Source organism: Teleopsis dalmanni, chromosome 2 (assembly GCF_002237135.1).
Source record: "Teleopsis dalmanni isolate 2A chromosome 2, ASM223713v2, whole genome shotgun sequence".
Classification (NCBI taxonomy): Eukaryota; Metazoa; Arthropoda; class Insecta; order Diptera; family Diopsidae; genus Teleopsis; species Teleopsis dalmanni.
The window spans coordinates 152,578,041-152,592,835 of record NC_051847.1 but is presented as its reverse complement, the minus strand read 5'-3'; the positions used below and the strand labels follow the sequence as shown (position 1 = coordinate 152,592,835).

At 29.3% G+C, this 14,795-nt stretch overlaps 1 protein-coding gene across 5 annotated transcripts in view; it reads left to right on the top strand.

The window, feature by feature from the left end:
* The window catches only part of LOC119678560 (tight junction protein ZO-1), an 88,813-nt gene that overhangs the window by 57,648 nt on the left and 16,370 nt on the right, over positions 1-14,795 (top strand). For all 5 annotated transcript variants that reach the window (XM_038090453.1, XM_038090454.1, XM_038090456.1 and 2 more), the window contains 3 exons: positions 3,871-4,040; positions 9,353-10,903; positions 11,010-11,598. In XM_038090453.1, coding sequence (XP_037946381.1) covers positions 3,871-4,040; positions 9,353-10,903; positions 11,010-11,598 — 2,310 coding nt within the window. The remainder of the gene's footprint in view (positions 1-3,870; positions 4,041-9,352; positions 10,904-11,009; positions 11,599-14,795) is intronic.

The window sequence follows — 14,795 nt, the reverse complement described above, 5'->3', positions numbered from 1 at the left end:
ATTTATTGGGGGGCATAAAAACATTAACATAATTTTGACTAAAACGCAAGACATAAACTAAAATTATACTAAAAGTCAGCCAGTCAATTTGTGTGTCTTTATGAGGAAATCGTCTCGAGCCTCTCGCCTCGGAAGTAATGTTTTCATACAAATTAAGGTGCATCTGCTAAAAATAAAATGTGAAGCGCCCACCTGCATCAGTGCATGAAGTTAATTTCGTAAATAAATGAGCCTCGAATATTTCAGATACGATACGCGTGCACTAGAGACGAACCTCACCAACAAATAGACGAACCGTTCCACAAATTTATACCGAAACTATTATGAAGTTTAGACATTCGGTGAAACTCGCCGTCTGTTTAGCATGTTCATGTAGGCATTCCGTGGAACATGAGTATATGTCAATAGTTTTATAATTTTCCAAGTTTATTTAATATGCAAACTAAATGCATAATCATTTCAAAATGTTCGAGAAATATTTAGTAAACATTATACTTTAAATTTATATAAATATAAGTTAATAAATTATTTTACAGCAATTCAAGACATTTTTTATTTGAAACGTCTGATAATAAATATAAAATAATTAAGGAAACAAAATAAAAACATGTCTTGGATGTATTTCATTTGTTTGAAAATTTATTTAATTATTTTTTTGTTTAAAATTAAATTACTTACAAACAAAACACTCTGCAATCTTCAACTAGAACATGTTTTTCTATTTTTAAATAATAAATCCTTTTTTATTCCATAAACTTTATGGTCGGTCACAATTTTATGACTCCGCATATAGCATTTCAAGACTACTAATTCACAAAAATATAGTACACAAACATATGTTCCCTTGAAACTAATTTACAAAATTATTTACGATCTACAATATCTGCTTCCATGACTCCGTAGAACATAAACTTCTTCCTGTTTATTTTGTGTATAAATTACTGAAGACATTCATCCGTACATGCTGGCAAATGTGAATAAAAAAAATACTCAAAAATAAATTAAAAATTCAAACAAACATGATCACATATATGATGAACATTATAAAAATATTGAAAAATAAATGTTATTTGTATATAAAAATTTATATCCGTAAAGAATGAAGTCGAACCTTAGTCAACGCAAAAATATTTTTCTACAGACGCAAACCAAAAAAAAAGAAGAATAAATTTTTTATGCAAACGGAAACAGTAATGCACTTCCGTTTTTTAGTATTCCCTTTTTTATTTTTTTTTTATTAAATTTTCTATTTATTTCTTTTGCCAAACATAAATTCCTTAACAACATAATTATCAATTAAAATTTATTAAAATTAATTGAATTGAATTTATGCTACTCTGCCTCTGCCTCTTGGTGGTGCATACTCCATACAAGCTGTGAACATAAATGCAAATACAGTAGCGGATTTTACATTTTAATTAACCCCAACTTATACATTTGTTTTTATAGAATAACATCAATATCTTTAATACAAAGAAAATGTTCTTAAGCCGAGAAGAATGCTTAAGAGAAGTGTTCAACCAAGAATTGAACAATTAATTCAAAAATATGATAAAAAATTATATCCAAAAGATATGTCCGATCATAATAGCTATTCGTTAAGAGAGTTTTCACTATATAACGAATAGTTGACTACATGCATCAGTATTAAAGTTATCAGAGATCTTTAACTTTTATGTGTTTTTGCATGAGATAGTGCAGTGTAGAAAATTATATATATGTAGAAAACAGTTTTAACTAATTGAAACATATGGTTTTTAAAACAGAAGCTTGAACATAAAGCGTACCTGGTTTAAGCTTTGCAATTAATTATAAAATATGTCCGTTATTTTTCAACAAAATTTTCTTGATTAAGTAAAGCGTGATTTTAACTGTTTTCTAGTACAAATGTTTCAATAAAATTTTTTTTTAATTATACTTGTCTTCTTATTCTTAACAAAATTGCTTGAATCAGTAAAGCACAGTATTAAATATTTCTCTACAACTTTTTTTATTATATTATTATATTATATATTGTTAAGGTATATGGCACTGCGACCGTCGGGTCTATTGTGCCCTTTTTTTATTATAATTAACATTTCATTTTTCAACTATACCTCCTTGTACCAATAAAACGTAGAATGGACTTTTCAAACTTATCTCTGTTATCTCTGTATTAAATATTTCTCTACAACTTTTTTATTATAATTAACATACCATTTTTCAACTATATCTTCTTGAACCAAACTTCTTGACTTTTCAAACTTATCTCTGTTATTAAATGTTTCAATCCAATTTTTTAGTGCAGTAGTCTTCATATTGTTTAATAAATTTTCTCTGAGTCATTCTCCCAGTATTAACTACTTCCCTTCAATTATTTATTTTTTAAAAATTTAAAAATTATATTTTTATGTAATAACTTATATTATATAAAAACAAAAAAAAATGTCACTGTTGTTAACTCATGTACATATTTATTTAACAGATATTTCGGTCTACTTCTACTTCGACAATCTTCACAGTGCTCTTACAAATATGCTATTATTATTTGTAATAAAACAAATAAAAGTCCTGCCATATTTAAACACCTAAGTATTGAGGCCGTCACTAATATAAACATTCTAAGTTTTTGTTTTTTATTTTTATTCATACTAAGTTATTTTACTTTCTTCTTTAACAATATAACTCCTTATTCTTCCCATAATTCCCTTCGATTTTGTTTCTAACACTCTTCTTTGTATTCTTGATTTTGGCATTTTATTTTTTTATTATTATTATTTTGTTTTTTTTTTGGCATTCATAGTCTCCTAAAACTATGAATTCTCTATTTGATCTTGACTTTCAATGTATGAAAATGACTCATTGCATATATATTAATATATAAACCGATATGATTATGGTAAAAATACAGTACAACATAAAGTTGAGTCTAAAATGTTTTGAATTATAAGTACTTTAGGATCATACCACTGCCATTAAATATTATATATTGTTTATTTATGTACTTTCTTCTCTAGTTCTCAATCTGATATAGACATGCGTTATAATTTTATCCCATTTATTTTCAAATTTTAATTTCTCTTCTGAAACGATAGTTTTGTTCTTTGTAGTTGCTGTTAGTAGTATTTTAATTCAATGTTATTTGTATTTTTTGTTTTTATGCTATGTGACAATATAGCTCTATATACTAGAAATTTATTAATTCTAGTTAAATTATATTTTTTATTTTTTTTTGCTCTATAGCTTTATAATTAAACTATGCTTCCGTTTAAGGTCAAAAAAAAATTTTATCGTTGATTAATATTTTCAATAAAGATTTTATCATAACTCTATTGAAACAAATTTTCATATATGTTATTGAAGAAACCCCACTAGTACTCGATATAATGGTTTCAATTAAGGAAATTTTAAGATTGATATCAGAGCAACATATAAACACACATGCAGTGTTAATAGTTTAGTAGAATTATTTATTAGAACTATTTTTTAATAATAAAATAATATATCACATAAAAATGTTAGGTTTACATCTAGAGTTTCAAACCCTAGCTGAATAAATTTTTTATATGGATTATTAAACTATCAGTTATTTCCAATGACTGCAAATGAAGCCCTATGCTTCAATGGGAGATATAGGAACTGATGATGATGATGACTATTATCGGTAATACAAATATTCCAATGAATATTTCGCAATACACAAAATAGCTCTATCATTACCCCAATAATTACCCAATTTAAAATTTTTTAAATTTTTTTATTTTTATATTTTAAAGTCTTACATTTAAAATAAATTGTCTCTGCTATGAAACCTTCTATACATAAATAATTACAACAGTTTTTATATATAAATAATAATTAATAATTAAATTTAATCTATTGTATTTGCAGGGTGATCGTACAACATGGGAATATCACACAGTTTCTGTAACGCGTGTGCCGGGTTATGGTTTTGGTATTGCCGTTTCTGGAGGTCGTGATAATCCTCATTTCGCTAATGGTGATCCATCAATTGCAGTCAGTGACGTTCTGAAAGGCGGGCCAGCTGAAGATCGTTTGCAGTAAGTAAAAATAATTTTAATTTAGTGTATGTAGTAATAATAATTTATAATCTCCATACAAAGTAGCGTAGAGTTTGAGTTAAGCCGAAGCGGAGATACAAATAAATTTAAATTCTTTGTTAGCAGAAACGAAATAAATCATTGCCATATGTAAACACTTAAGAATGTGTCATTGTTACTTCTTATATAGAAATAATTCTCATTTTTATATGGTATACTTTCTCATGTCCTACCACTTGTAGCTGAACAATTTTTTCTATTATATACTTTTGCTCAAGTATCTATTGAATGAACAAGTGTTATTCATACACCAACTTCAAATGACTTCTGTTGTATTATTCAACACAGAATACACTATACATTTTTCTTTCTATTTTGAGATAAATATCAAATTCACAGGAAATGTATGTTTGAGTGCAAATATATTTGGATATATATATATATATATTCAGTTGCGCTAACAAATATTTACTTTTTATTTTTTTTGAACGAAATGTACATTAATTAATTTAAACCTTAAATAAATTTGATATCACCTTTAATATTTTTATTGCCATTAATTGAAGAACAAATGTTTTAAAGCGCAATAAACGATTCATTAAGAAAATTGTTATTTTAAGCGAATAAAAAAAGATGTCATATCTTCTTCGATTTTATATCGGGTTCGATTTTATATGGGATTCGATTTTATATGGGATTTCGTATCGGATTTCTTCTCGCTCAGATTTGATTTTGATTCGGTACAGAATTTTGCTATGAAGACATACCGTACAATGTAAAACTAAATGTTTACAATATATCCGTAATAAGAGCCTCTACTCTTCTATACCAGGGTTCTTGCGAGGAATGTGGTAACAAACGGCGGAAATCGCTAATTGAGGTACATTTGAAGTTATCAAATGGCCTGCCACTGCAACCAACATCCGTAATAAGTATGTTGTTCTTATTAAATCGGTTAGAATTATTATATCATTAAGTATTATATCATCATTTCAGCAACATATGATTTCCAAAAAATAATATCTTATTTAGTATTAATTTTTTTTGTTGAAAGTGAAGCGTCTTATGACGAAAAGAAACTATTTAAAAGTTAGAGGATTCGAATAGAAATAAAAAGACAACAACAAAAATTTTAGTTATTTTTAGTTAGTCATTGGTTAGTGTAGTTAGTTATAGTAGTTAGTTTTAGTTTTAGTTATTATATTTTTAGTTATATTACTATTTATTAATTTATTAAAATTTACAAAATTTCTTATGTTTCTAATTTTTAAAACTTTAAATTTTGTCAAATAAACTATTAAACCGTTTTGGACCGGTTGACGTAGACTTTATAAGATTATGTTATTACATTAATTTTTGTTTTAATTTTTCATTAAACGTAACAAATTATATATTAAACTTATAATTACAGTTCAAATTATTTATGATTTTAAAAAATATTTGCTCTTACTACTACTGTTCGACAAAAACCTTTCTATTGAAAAAATTGTTTGTATTAGAAGTTTAGAAGTTTATTTTATTTTACGAAATTGATTTTTACAATTTAATAAATATTTATATTATTTAAGTAAAATTCATAAAATAAAATAAAAATTTTTAGCTTAAACTACAAATTAATTTTCTTAGAGAATTTTATAAAGCCACAATATCAGTTTTTAATAGTTCTTAGTGCATGACTAAAATGCCGATGGAACTGTAGAATATTAATTGGCGTATTGACTGTCTAGTCACTGTCTGGTCGCATCACAAGCGCACAAACTAAACCTAATTCACAGCAATGCTTGTAGGAAATACAACGAGCCGGATGCAAAGGAAACCCTGAAGCATTTGCTGTGTAACTGCCCGGCTCTCTCGAAAACTCGACAAAAATACTTGGGGGCTGCCAGTTTTGCCGGACTGGATCACATAACTGAGGTTTCTGTTGAAATCCTAATGAAACTTGCTAATAACACACGCATCCTAAGCGATGCACACAAACGGTAAAAAAAAATAAGACTCTGAACTGGTATCTCAATGTACCTTAATGGTCTATACATGGCCTTTTTGGTCTGCCAGCATAACCTAATACCTAGTTGCATTTGAAGTATAGTTTTTCTAGAATTTTGGCCCTACTCATTGCTAGACCCTAAATGTACACCATACGTGCGAGCTTTTTTTTTCTGTTATTCGTTAATAACAAACTCAAGTATCCGTGTATGTCCGCCCCGCTGCTAAATAATAGCCAGTCAAACTAAAGATAATGACCAGATAAAAAAAAGAATAAAGAAATGTCAGTCCTACTTAAGTTAATCAGCTTTCTAATTTTTATTGGGTTAATTTAATAGTTGTCTAGATTTGTTCAGTCTTGGGGCAAGTGCTATTATTTCGCCAACTTATTTCTACTACTTCTAATGCAAACATTCTTGTTATTATCTTAAAGATATGAATCTATCTATTATTCATTTTATAAAATTCTTCTATCTTTCATGTCTATATTTTCGTATTTCTTTTTTTTTTTTTTGTGTTTAATGTTTTATATTATAACATTCCAACAAATATCTCATTAATTTTTAATATTGTTTATGAGTTTTTATTTTTTTTTCATTATTTGTGTTTAGGTATTTTATGACTTTAAATATTCATTTATTTATTTTTATTAATTTTTTATTTTTTTATTTACTTTTCTTTGTAATTATAAATATATTTGCTACTGTTAATTGTTAAAATTGCTTTCCTTAGCCACGCTTATTTCACAAGAAAATTAATTTTCATTTACTTTCTCTAAAAAAAAATCGTCACGTACGATCATTAAAACGTAGTTATGTACTCTTTGAAATCTATTAGTCTCTGAAGGGTTGGGCTTTGGCTCATAAAACATTCCATTATAGAGACATGTCACAATGTTTGCATAAAGACAATTTGACGAATGCTGATTGAAAGTTGTCATTCGGTTTAATTTATTATATTCATTTTCATAAGAAATATTTGTAGAAATTTAAAAACATAAAAATTGCTGCATTTATTTAATAAATAATTAAAGATAACATAAAAATGTTTAATGCATACATTAAAAGTTTTTCCCTATATAAGTCCAAGTCCATCAGTGTTAATTAGTTAGTCAATAAAAACGACATAAATGACACATAATTTATGGATTCATAATAGGCAACTCAGTACGATTAAACTCATTAAGAGTTGATGTGAAAATAAGTTGTTAACGAAAATAAAATCAAATTTAAAATTATTATATTATAGCCAGTTTTACACACTTAAGTCAATTTTATGTCCACCGAGGGATTATATAAAAATATTCTGAAGTATCTACCAAAATTTTATTTAAATAATTTTCAGTGAATTTGAGGAGTTCTGTACGATACCATTTATATTGATGCATTCTCATCATACTAATTACAAGTCAATGAAAAATATTATAAAAATTATTAAAATTATTAAAATATTATATTTATAAAATAAAACATAAATGTTATTAGAAATATTATATTATTAAATATTATAATATTTTAAAATAATAAATACATATTTCGATACAGCTAATATCAAATATATTTCGTATTATTTTATTCCAATATATATTATATTTATTTCCTATAAATAAATTCACAATAAATTCACATTTCCCTATAAATTCACAAATCGACTTCTATTTACCTTCTCTATGTATTGTCTGGACTCCCTGATCTTCTACTTTGTTAAGAGTTTTATCCAATAAATTTTAGTGATATTTTCTGCTTACCTACGAAATAAATGCCCAAGTCATTTATATTTCGGAGTCAATATTTTCTTAGGATTTAGATTTTAATAAGTTCTAAACCATGAATAGCTGTTAGGCTAGAATATTCGCATGATATGGCCAAGACTGTGATTGCTTAAATCTTGCAGAAGTTGGAAGCGTTCCATATTTATATTTCAATTCTCGTTGCCGAACATAAGTGGAGCTTTAACGTGAATCTGTTGAATAATAATATTTTATAATATATTCTCCAAAAATAAATATGTACAAAGAAAATATTTGAATTCTCTACCACTATATTTCGGAATATTTCTCAACTTGAAGCTAATTGCCTTCAATTTCAAAATCTTCATATGTACTTGTCTATCACATAAACGAAATTTAACATATTTTCTGCTATTATCATACTTTTTTCATTTTTAAATATTTTTGTCACTAATTCGTCATGAACTATTAATTTTTAATAAAATATTCGCTAGTCATTAAAATTTTTCTAAGAATTTATTACTTAAATTTTTCTTTAGTCATGCTAGCACTAATTTAAAGTTTTTACACACATTTTTTTAATATATCTGGCATATCTGTATTTTCTAAAATATTTTTCTGCAATTATTTATTATTGCCTGAAATTCTTAAAAGTTCAAATTAACTCATTTTTCTTAATAACCTATTCGTCGCTACTTACGATGACTTCTTGATTTGCTATCGAATTTAAGCCTATTTTAAAATTTTAATTGTTAATTTATTTATTTATTTTCAAAGTGACTTTCAAGGCTTATACAAGAAACTGTAATGTTACCTATTTATAATTTTACAGTTTATATAAAAACTGTTATATATTTCGTAGAGATGACTTCAAATCTAATTTGTATCTTTCAAAGTTACATTTTAAATTTGCACAATACATGTGAGCATAATATTAACAGTACTTTTTCCTTTCAGAGTAGCAAAAAAATACTTCCAAGAAAACATGTGAAGCAACAACAATGCTCTTAAAATCTTCAGAGTTAGGTTTTACAAAAATCAGTCTATTGTGAATATTCACTGAAAATATGTTGCAAAATCATATGAGTATTTTTTTCATTAATAATTTCAAATACATAAGTATATAAATTAATTTAAATATACTGACCTAATGCTGTTTTTTTACAACTCTGAAAGAAAAAAATAAGGTTATTGTACATATCATAAATATGAATATCATAAATATTTGACATTACATATAACGAATTTATCAAAAACTATGTTGTTTTAGGCTTTTTCTATCTCATATTAACATTAGTGGAAAGATAATCAATATAAATTTTTAAATAATAAGTATTATCCTAAAAAATCTCTTTTTTAATTTTTTCTTTATACCGTCATCATCATCCGTGATTATACTGTCCATGTAGGACCTAAGCCTGTTTAACAACATCCTTCCATTCTTCTCTGTTTTTTTTGATTTTGTTTTCCAATTTCTTTATATCATATGTAGGTTAAATAAATGTAAATATATTTCAATAATACTTAATAAAATATAAAAATAAATATATATAAAATTAAATTAATTCATAAATTCGATTACTTCCTTTACTTGCAGAGTTAATGATCGCATAATTTCAGTTAATGGTGTTTCATTGGAAAACGTTGAATACGCAACAGCAGTTCAGGTTCTACGGGACAGTGGCAATACGGTGACGCTTGTAGTAAAACGTAGAGTACCATTAAATTCCACAGCGCAACATCAACACTCACACAGTATGAGCTCAGTGGGATTAACCACAAATGGCAATATATTGCCAAACCAAACAGTCGGTATTAGCAACATCAGTCAGCCGAATTCATTGAATTCATCAATGGTGCAGAACGCAGCAGGACAACCTATCAAAGTAACACTATCCAAAGGCAGTAAGAAAGATGACTATGGCATTGTGCTCGGCTGTCGTCTTTTTATCAAGGAGATCTCTACAAAAGCGCGTGATCAATTGATAGCCAATGGCTATTCACTCCATGAAGGTGATGTTATAACTCGAATACATAACACCAATTGCGGTGATACAATGAGTTTGAAAGAGGCGAAGAAAATTATTGATGGCTGTAAGGAACGTTTGAATTTAGTTGTATTACGCGATATAACAAATCAAACGGCCACAACAGTGAACAATCAATTAAATAACTCAAATACACAATCGAATTTATATGCCAGTCATCAGGCGCAAATATCCAATTGTAGCAATAATTTGGATGATCCATACTTAGGCGGCGGAGCTAGTTATTCATCACAAAATTTGTATGTGCAGCCGCCAACGCGCTCATCTATAAATGGTCCCGGTAATGGTTTGAATGATGAAAAAAGTAATTTAACACCTAGAGGACGTTCACGTGGTCCTATAATGGATGGTGTCTCGCTATCACAACTTGATCGTCCAGTAACACCACCCAATGGACAAAGTTCACGTTCTCGTATCGATGAGCCACCACGACCACCACCACCACGTGGCAGTAGCAATAGTAATGGCAATGAAGATTTTTATAGTTCACGTCGGCAACTGTATGAAGATGAAGCACTGTCACGTCCCAGACAATCAGCTGAACCACGTTTCATATCATTCCAAAAAGAAGGTAGTGTTGGTATACGACTGACCGGTGGTAATGAAGCAGGTATATTTGTTACGGCTGTACAACCAGGTTCGCCAGCTTCATTGCAAGGCCTTACACCTGGCGATAAGATACTCAAAGTGAATGATATGGATATGCATGGTGTAACACGAGAAGAAGCAGTGCTTTTCCTGCTCAGCTTACAGGATCGTATTGATCTAATTGTACAATACTGTAAGGACGAATATGATGAGGTGGTGACGAATCAACGTGGTGATTCTTTTCATATTAAAACACACTTTCACTGCGATAATCCTTCTAAAGGTGAAATGGCTTTCAAAGCCGGTGATGTTTTTCGTGTTATTGATACCCTACACAATGGTGTAGTTGGTTCATGGCAAGTGCTGAAAATTGGACGCGGACATCAGGAAATGCAACGTGGCGTTATACCGAATAAATCACGCGCTGAAGAATTGGCAACAGCACAATTTAATGCGACCAAAAAAGAAATGAATGCCAATGAATCAAGAGGCAACTTCTTTAGAAGAAGACGGTAAGAACAATTTTATTTTAATAAAGTATTTACTATTGTCAGAAATTTTGTTTTATAATCATTTGTATAAATCTAAAATTATATACAAATTTTATTTTTTTTTCAGTTCCACACACCGTCGTTCGAAGAGCTTATCGCGTGAAAATTGGGATGATGTTGTTTTTTCAGACTCAATTTCCAAGTTTCCTGCTTACGAACGCGTTGTTTTACGTCATCCAGGTTTTGTACGGCCAGTGGTACTATTTGGTCCGATCTCTGATTTGGCACGTGAAAAACTTGCCAAAGACTTTCAAGACAAATTTACTGCACCATTATCAGACGATGATAAGTCGAACTCAAAATGTCGAATTGTACGTCTTTCTAACATACGCGATATAATGGATCGTGGTAAACACGCTTTACTAGATATAACACCGAATGCTGTGGATCGTCTCAATTACGCTCAATTTTATCCGATTGTTATATTCTTGAAAACTGACAGCAAGCATGTAATCAAGCAATTGCGACATGGCATACCGAAATCAGCACATAAAAGTTCGAAAAAGCTGTTGGAACAGTGCCAGAAGTTGGAACGTGTTTGGTCACATATATTTAGCACACAAATTGTGCTTAGCGACGAAGAATCCTGGTACAGAAAATTGCGTGATGCTGTGGATTTACAACAAAGCGGCGCTGTTTGGATGTCCGAATCAAAGGTATGTGTTTGGTTTGGTGAGAATTAATATTTCTTCCTATGGACTTTTAGCATAGGAAGATTTTAGTGTTTTAAGATAATTTATTTTTTTTTGTGAATGTTGCACTTCATAAATTTTTTATATAAATTGTGGAATTTTTTTAATTTTTTTTTTTTTTATTAAATGGTGTTGGTAAAATTATTGTGAAAACAAAAACATTGTGCAACTTTATTAAATAATTTTTTTTTTAATATATAAACTTTGTTGTTGTTACACTTTTTGGAGCATTTTAAAATCTTTATATAAAATTCATAATTCACTTATAGGTCAACTATATTCGACGTTTTACAGTTCCTAGGTATTTTAAAAAAAACATAACAGTCTGTCTCTATAACCACATGGGACTGTTAGCGCATTCAAATATTTAACTGAATATAAGTTTAATATAATTTGCTTGACTTCAAAGTTTGCCGACCAAACAATTTTAGTATTGTGCTGAAGAATTTCTAACTTAAATATTTTTTTATTGTAGCTTTAACTATATTAATTGTGAAATGGTTGATGGGTATTCTAACACATTTACACATTTTTCCTATTTTTTATACAACAACGAAAACAGCTACCCGATTCTCCCACTGAAATGATATTCCCACCCTATATTGCACCACCATGCAATCTTCCTTGCTGTCGTCCTACATCCAGTTCTGTACCGCGTTACCCTATGGGTAAGCGAAATTCATTCTCACTGTTACAAATCGAACGCTCGCTAACACCGCCACGTCCGCCGCCAGTTAAATATGAGCAAGCTTACAAATCTACGCCCACAACACCCAACAGAGAACCACAACGCTTGAATTCTTACACAATGGTACCAATAATGAAACCATCCTCCTCGTTACCAGGCGGCTTGGCTACAAAACATACACTTTTGTCAGCAACGAACGATTTAAGTGATGCCACCACTGTTGACACCCTATCGCAATACCATGGCTCACAGCCAAATCTATTGAGTAGCACACAAAACGGCATTGCCTTAGCCATGCCTCAGCCTAAGCATGATAGTTATTCGAATGCAAATTTACACACTATTAAACAAGCAAATTTAAGCACACATAAGAGTTATGGCATGGCTGTTGGTAGCGGTAATGGTAGCGTTGGTGGTGCTTCGAAGTACATAAATCGTGCTGCTTCAACAGAACGACGCACCACACCCTACTACTACCACGAACTACTGCAGAAAACGGCATTGTTTGATTCCAACCTGAACGTTTTAAATGATAATAAAGATGAGCGTAGTTGCGTTGATGGCATCACAATCAATACAGAACCAACTGGAAGTGGACATCGTTCGGCTACTGCTGCAGCCGCCGCTGCTGCTGGTGCGAGCATTTTAAATAGCAGTGTAGCGCTTATGCCGAAACCACAGCAGCAGTTGCACAGCAGCAGCTCTAGACTGGCAGCGTATGGTAACAATGGTAACGATAGTGGCATCGAATTTGGTGGTTCCATCAGTAATTTGCTAAACAATTGTAACAGCAGCAGCGCTGGTACTTTAATTGACGAGTCTAATTTTGGTCCTATACCAGCAGCTAGAAAACTATCCTCCTATGCTTCCTCCAATAAACTATCCAATAATGCTAACAATTTAATTAAAAATAACAGTAAAAATAACAATAACAACAATAACATTACTAATAATATTAAATATAATAATAATATTTCTGAATCGATTCAGAGTGTTGATGATAGCAATGAATGCATTGCATGAGAATCAGCCTTAATTTAGTTGAAAAAATTTTAAGTATTTATTGACTTGACAAGTAATGACATAGAAAAATATCTATAATTTGAGCAGAAAGTATCTTTTGCAGAACAACGATCACTGTAAGTGTTCATTTTAAAATGTCCTATATATATAAACGTATCAAATCAATTATTTTTAGAACTTACGTTCAATTACAATGTTTAACTTACAAGTAATGCATACTTTTTTTTCCTGTTTTATAACATAAATTATGAAACATGTATTACATGTTTCGAATAATGGAACTAATACCTTAATGTGAACATTAATCTACTCATAACTATTAGTCATTATCATCATTTAGCATTACAGTATGTGACGAACCTTATGTTATATTTAGACTCTTGTTCTTAAATCGATCAATATACAACTTTTCACACAATATCCATACAAAACCCATACAAAAATACGCTAACCGGGTTTGATAGACTAACTACCAAAATTTATAACTTTTTAGAACTGACGAGTTAAGCACGTTTTATTTTATGAACAAATAGTTAAATAAGTTTAATGTCATACATTATATACTGACAATAGGTATGTGTGACAACACATTCAGGCACATATTTAAATTAAAACACCACAGAGTTGTATTACATTAATGCTTACTAAACATGGCTATTTAATCAAGTAATAAATTTAACTTTACTGGTGCCTAGTTAAAGCCAAGTTTTAGCAATTTTTGATTTTAATTTTCAAATACATACCAATTTCCGCAATACTATATAGCAGACAGACAGGTTTCAGACACGATCAGTTTACAAATGTCTTACGAATGTATATATATATGTATATATATATTGATTTAGATGTTAAAAGAAACATTCAATTTAATTTAAAGACAAAGTAATTTAAAAATTATCAAAATCTAAAATTTAATTAGGAATACATTAATCCTGTTAATGCTTAAATAAGAAGTCTCAGTTAAACACATATAACCTTGTGTGAGGGATTAGTTTAAGTAAACTTTAATCCAGCATCTGTCAAAGAAGTTATTAAATTTTCACTGAACCAGAGGCGCTACACCTTTGAAGATCGTTTGTATTGCGAAAGTTATTTATCTTTCCCGATAGAAAGATAGATAACTATCAGTATATAGTTGGTAATTCATAATGTTTCGATACATGTCCCTAATGGAGTAGACATTTAATTTTTTTTTTTTGTTTGATTAAACATTTCATGGAAAATAGTTTTAATTATATAAAGTTTAATATGAGAACGAATGTAATTTTGAGCAACTCTACTACCCTTTATGCTGATATAGCTTACTTCTTGGAATATCAAATTGCAAACTTTTTCCATTCACTATTCTGAAAAAAAAACATATACAACATATACAAAAAATATAAACTATTTTAGTGTTGTTTTAGTGCCATATCCCGTAATGTAAAAGTTTGCTCAAAATAGCTGCCTT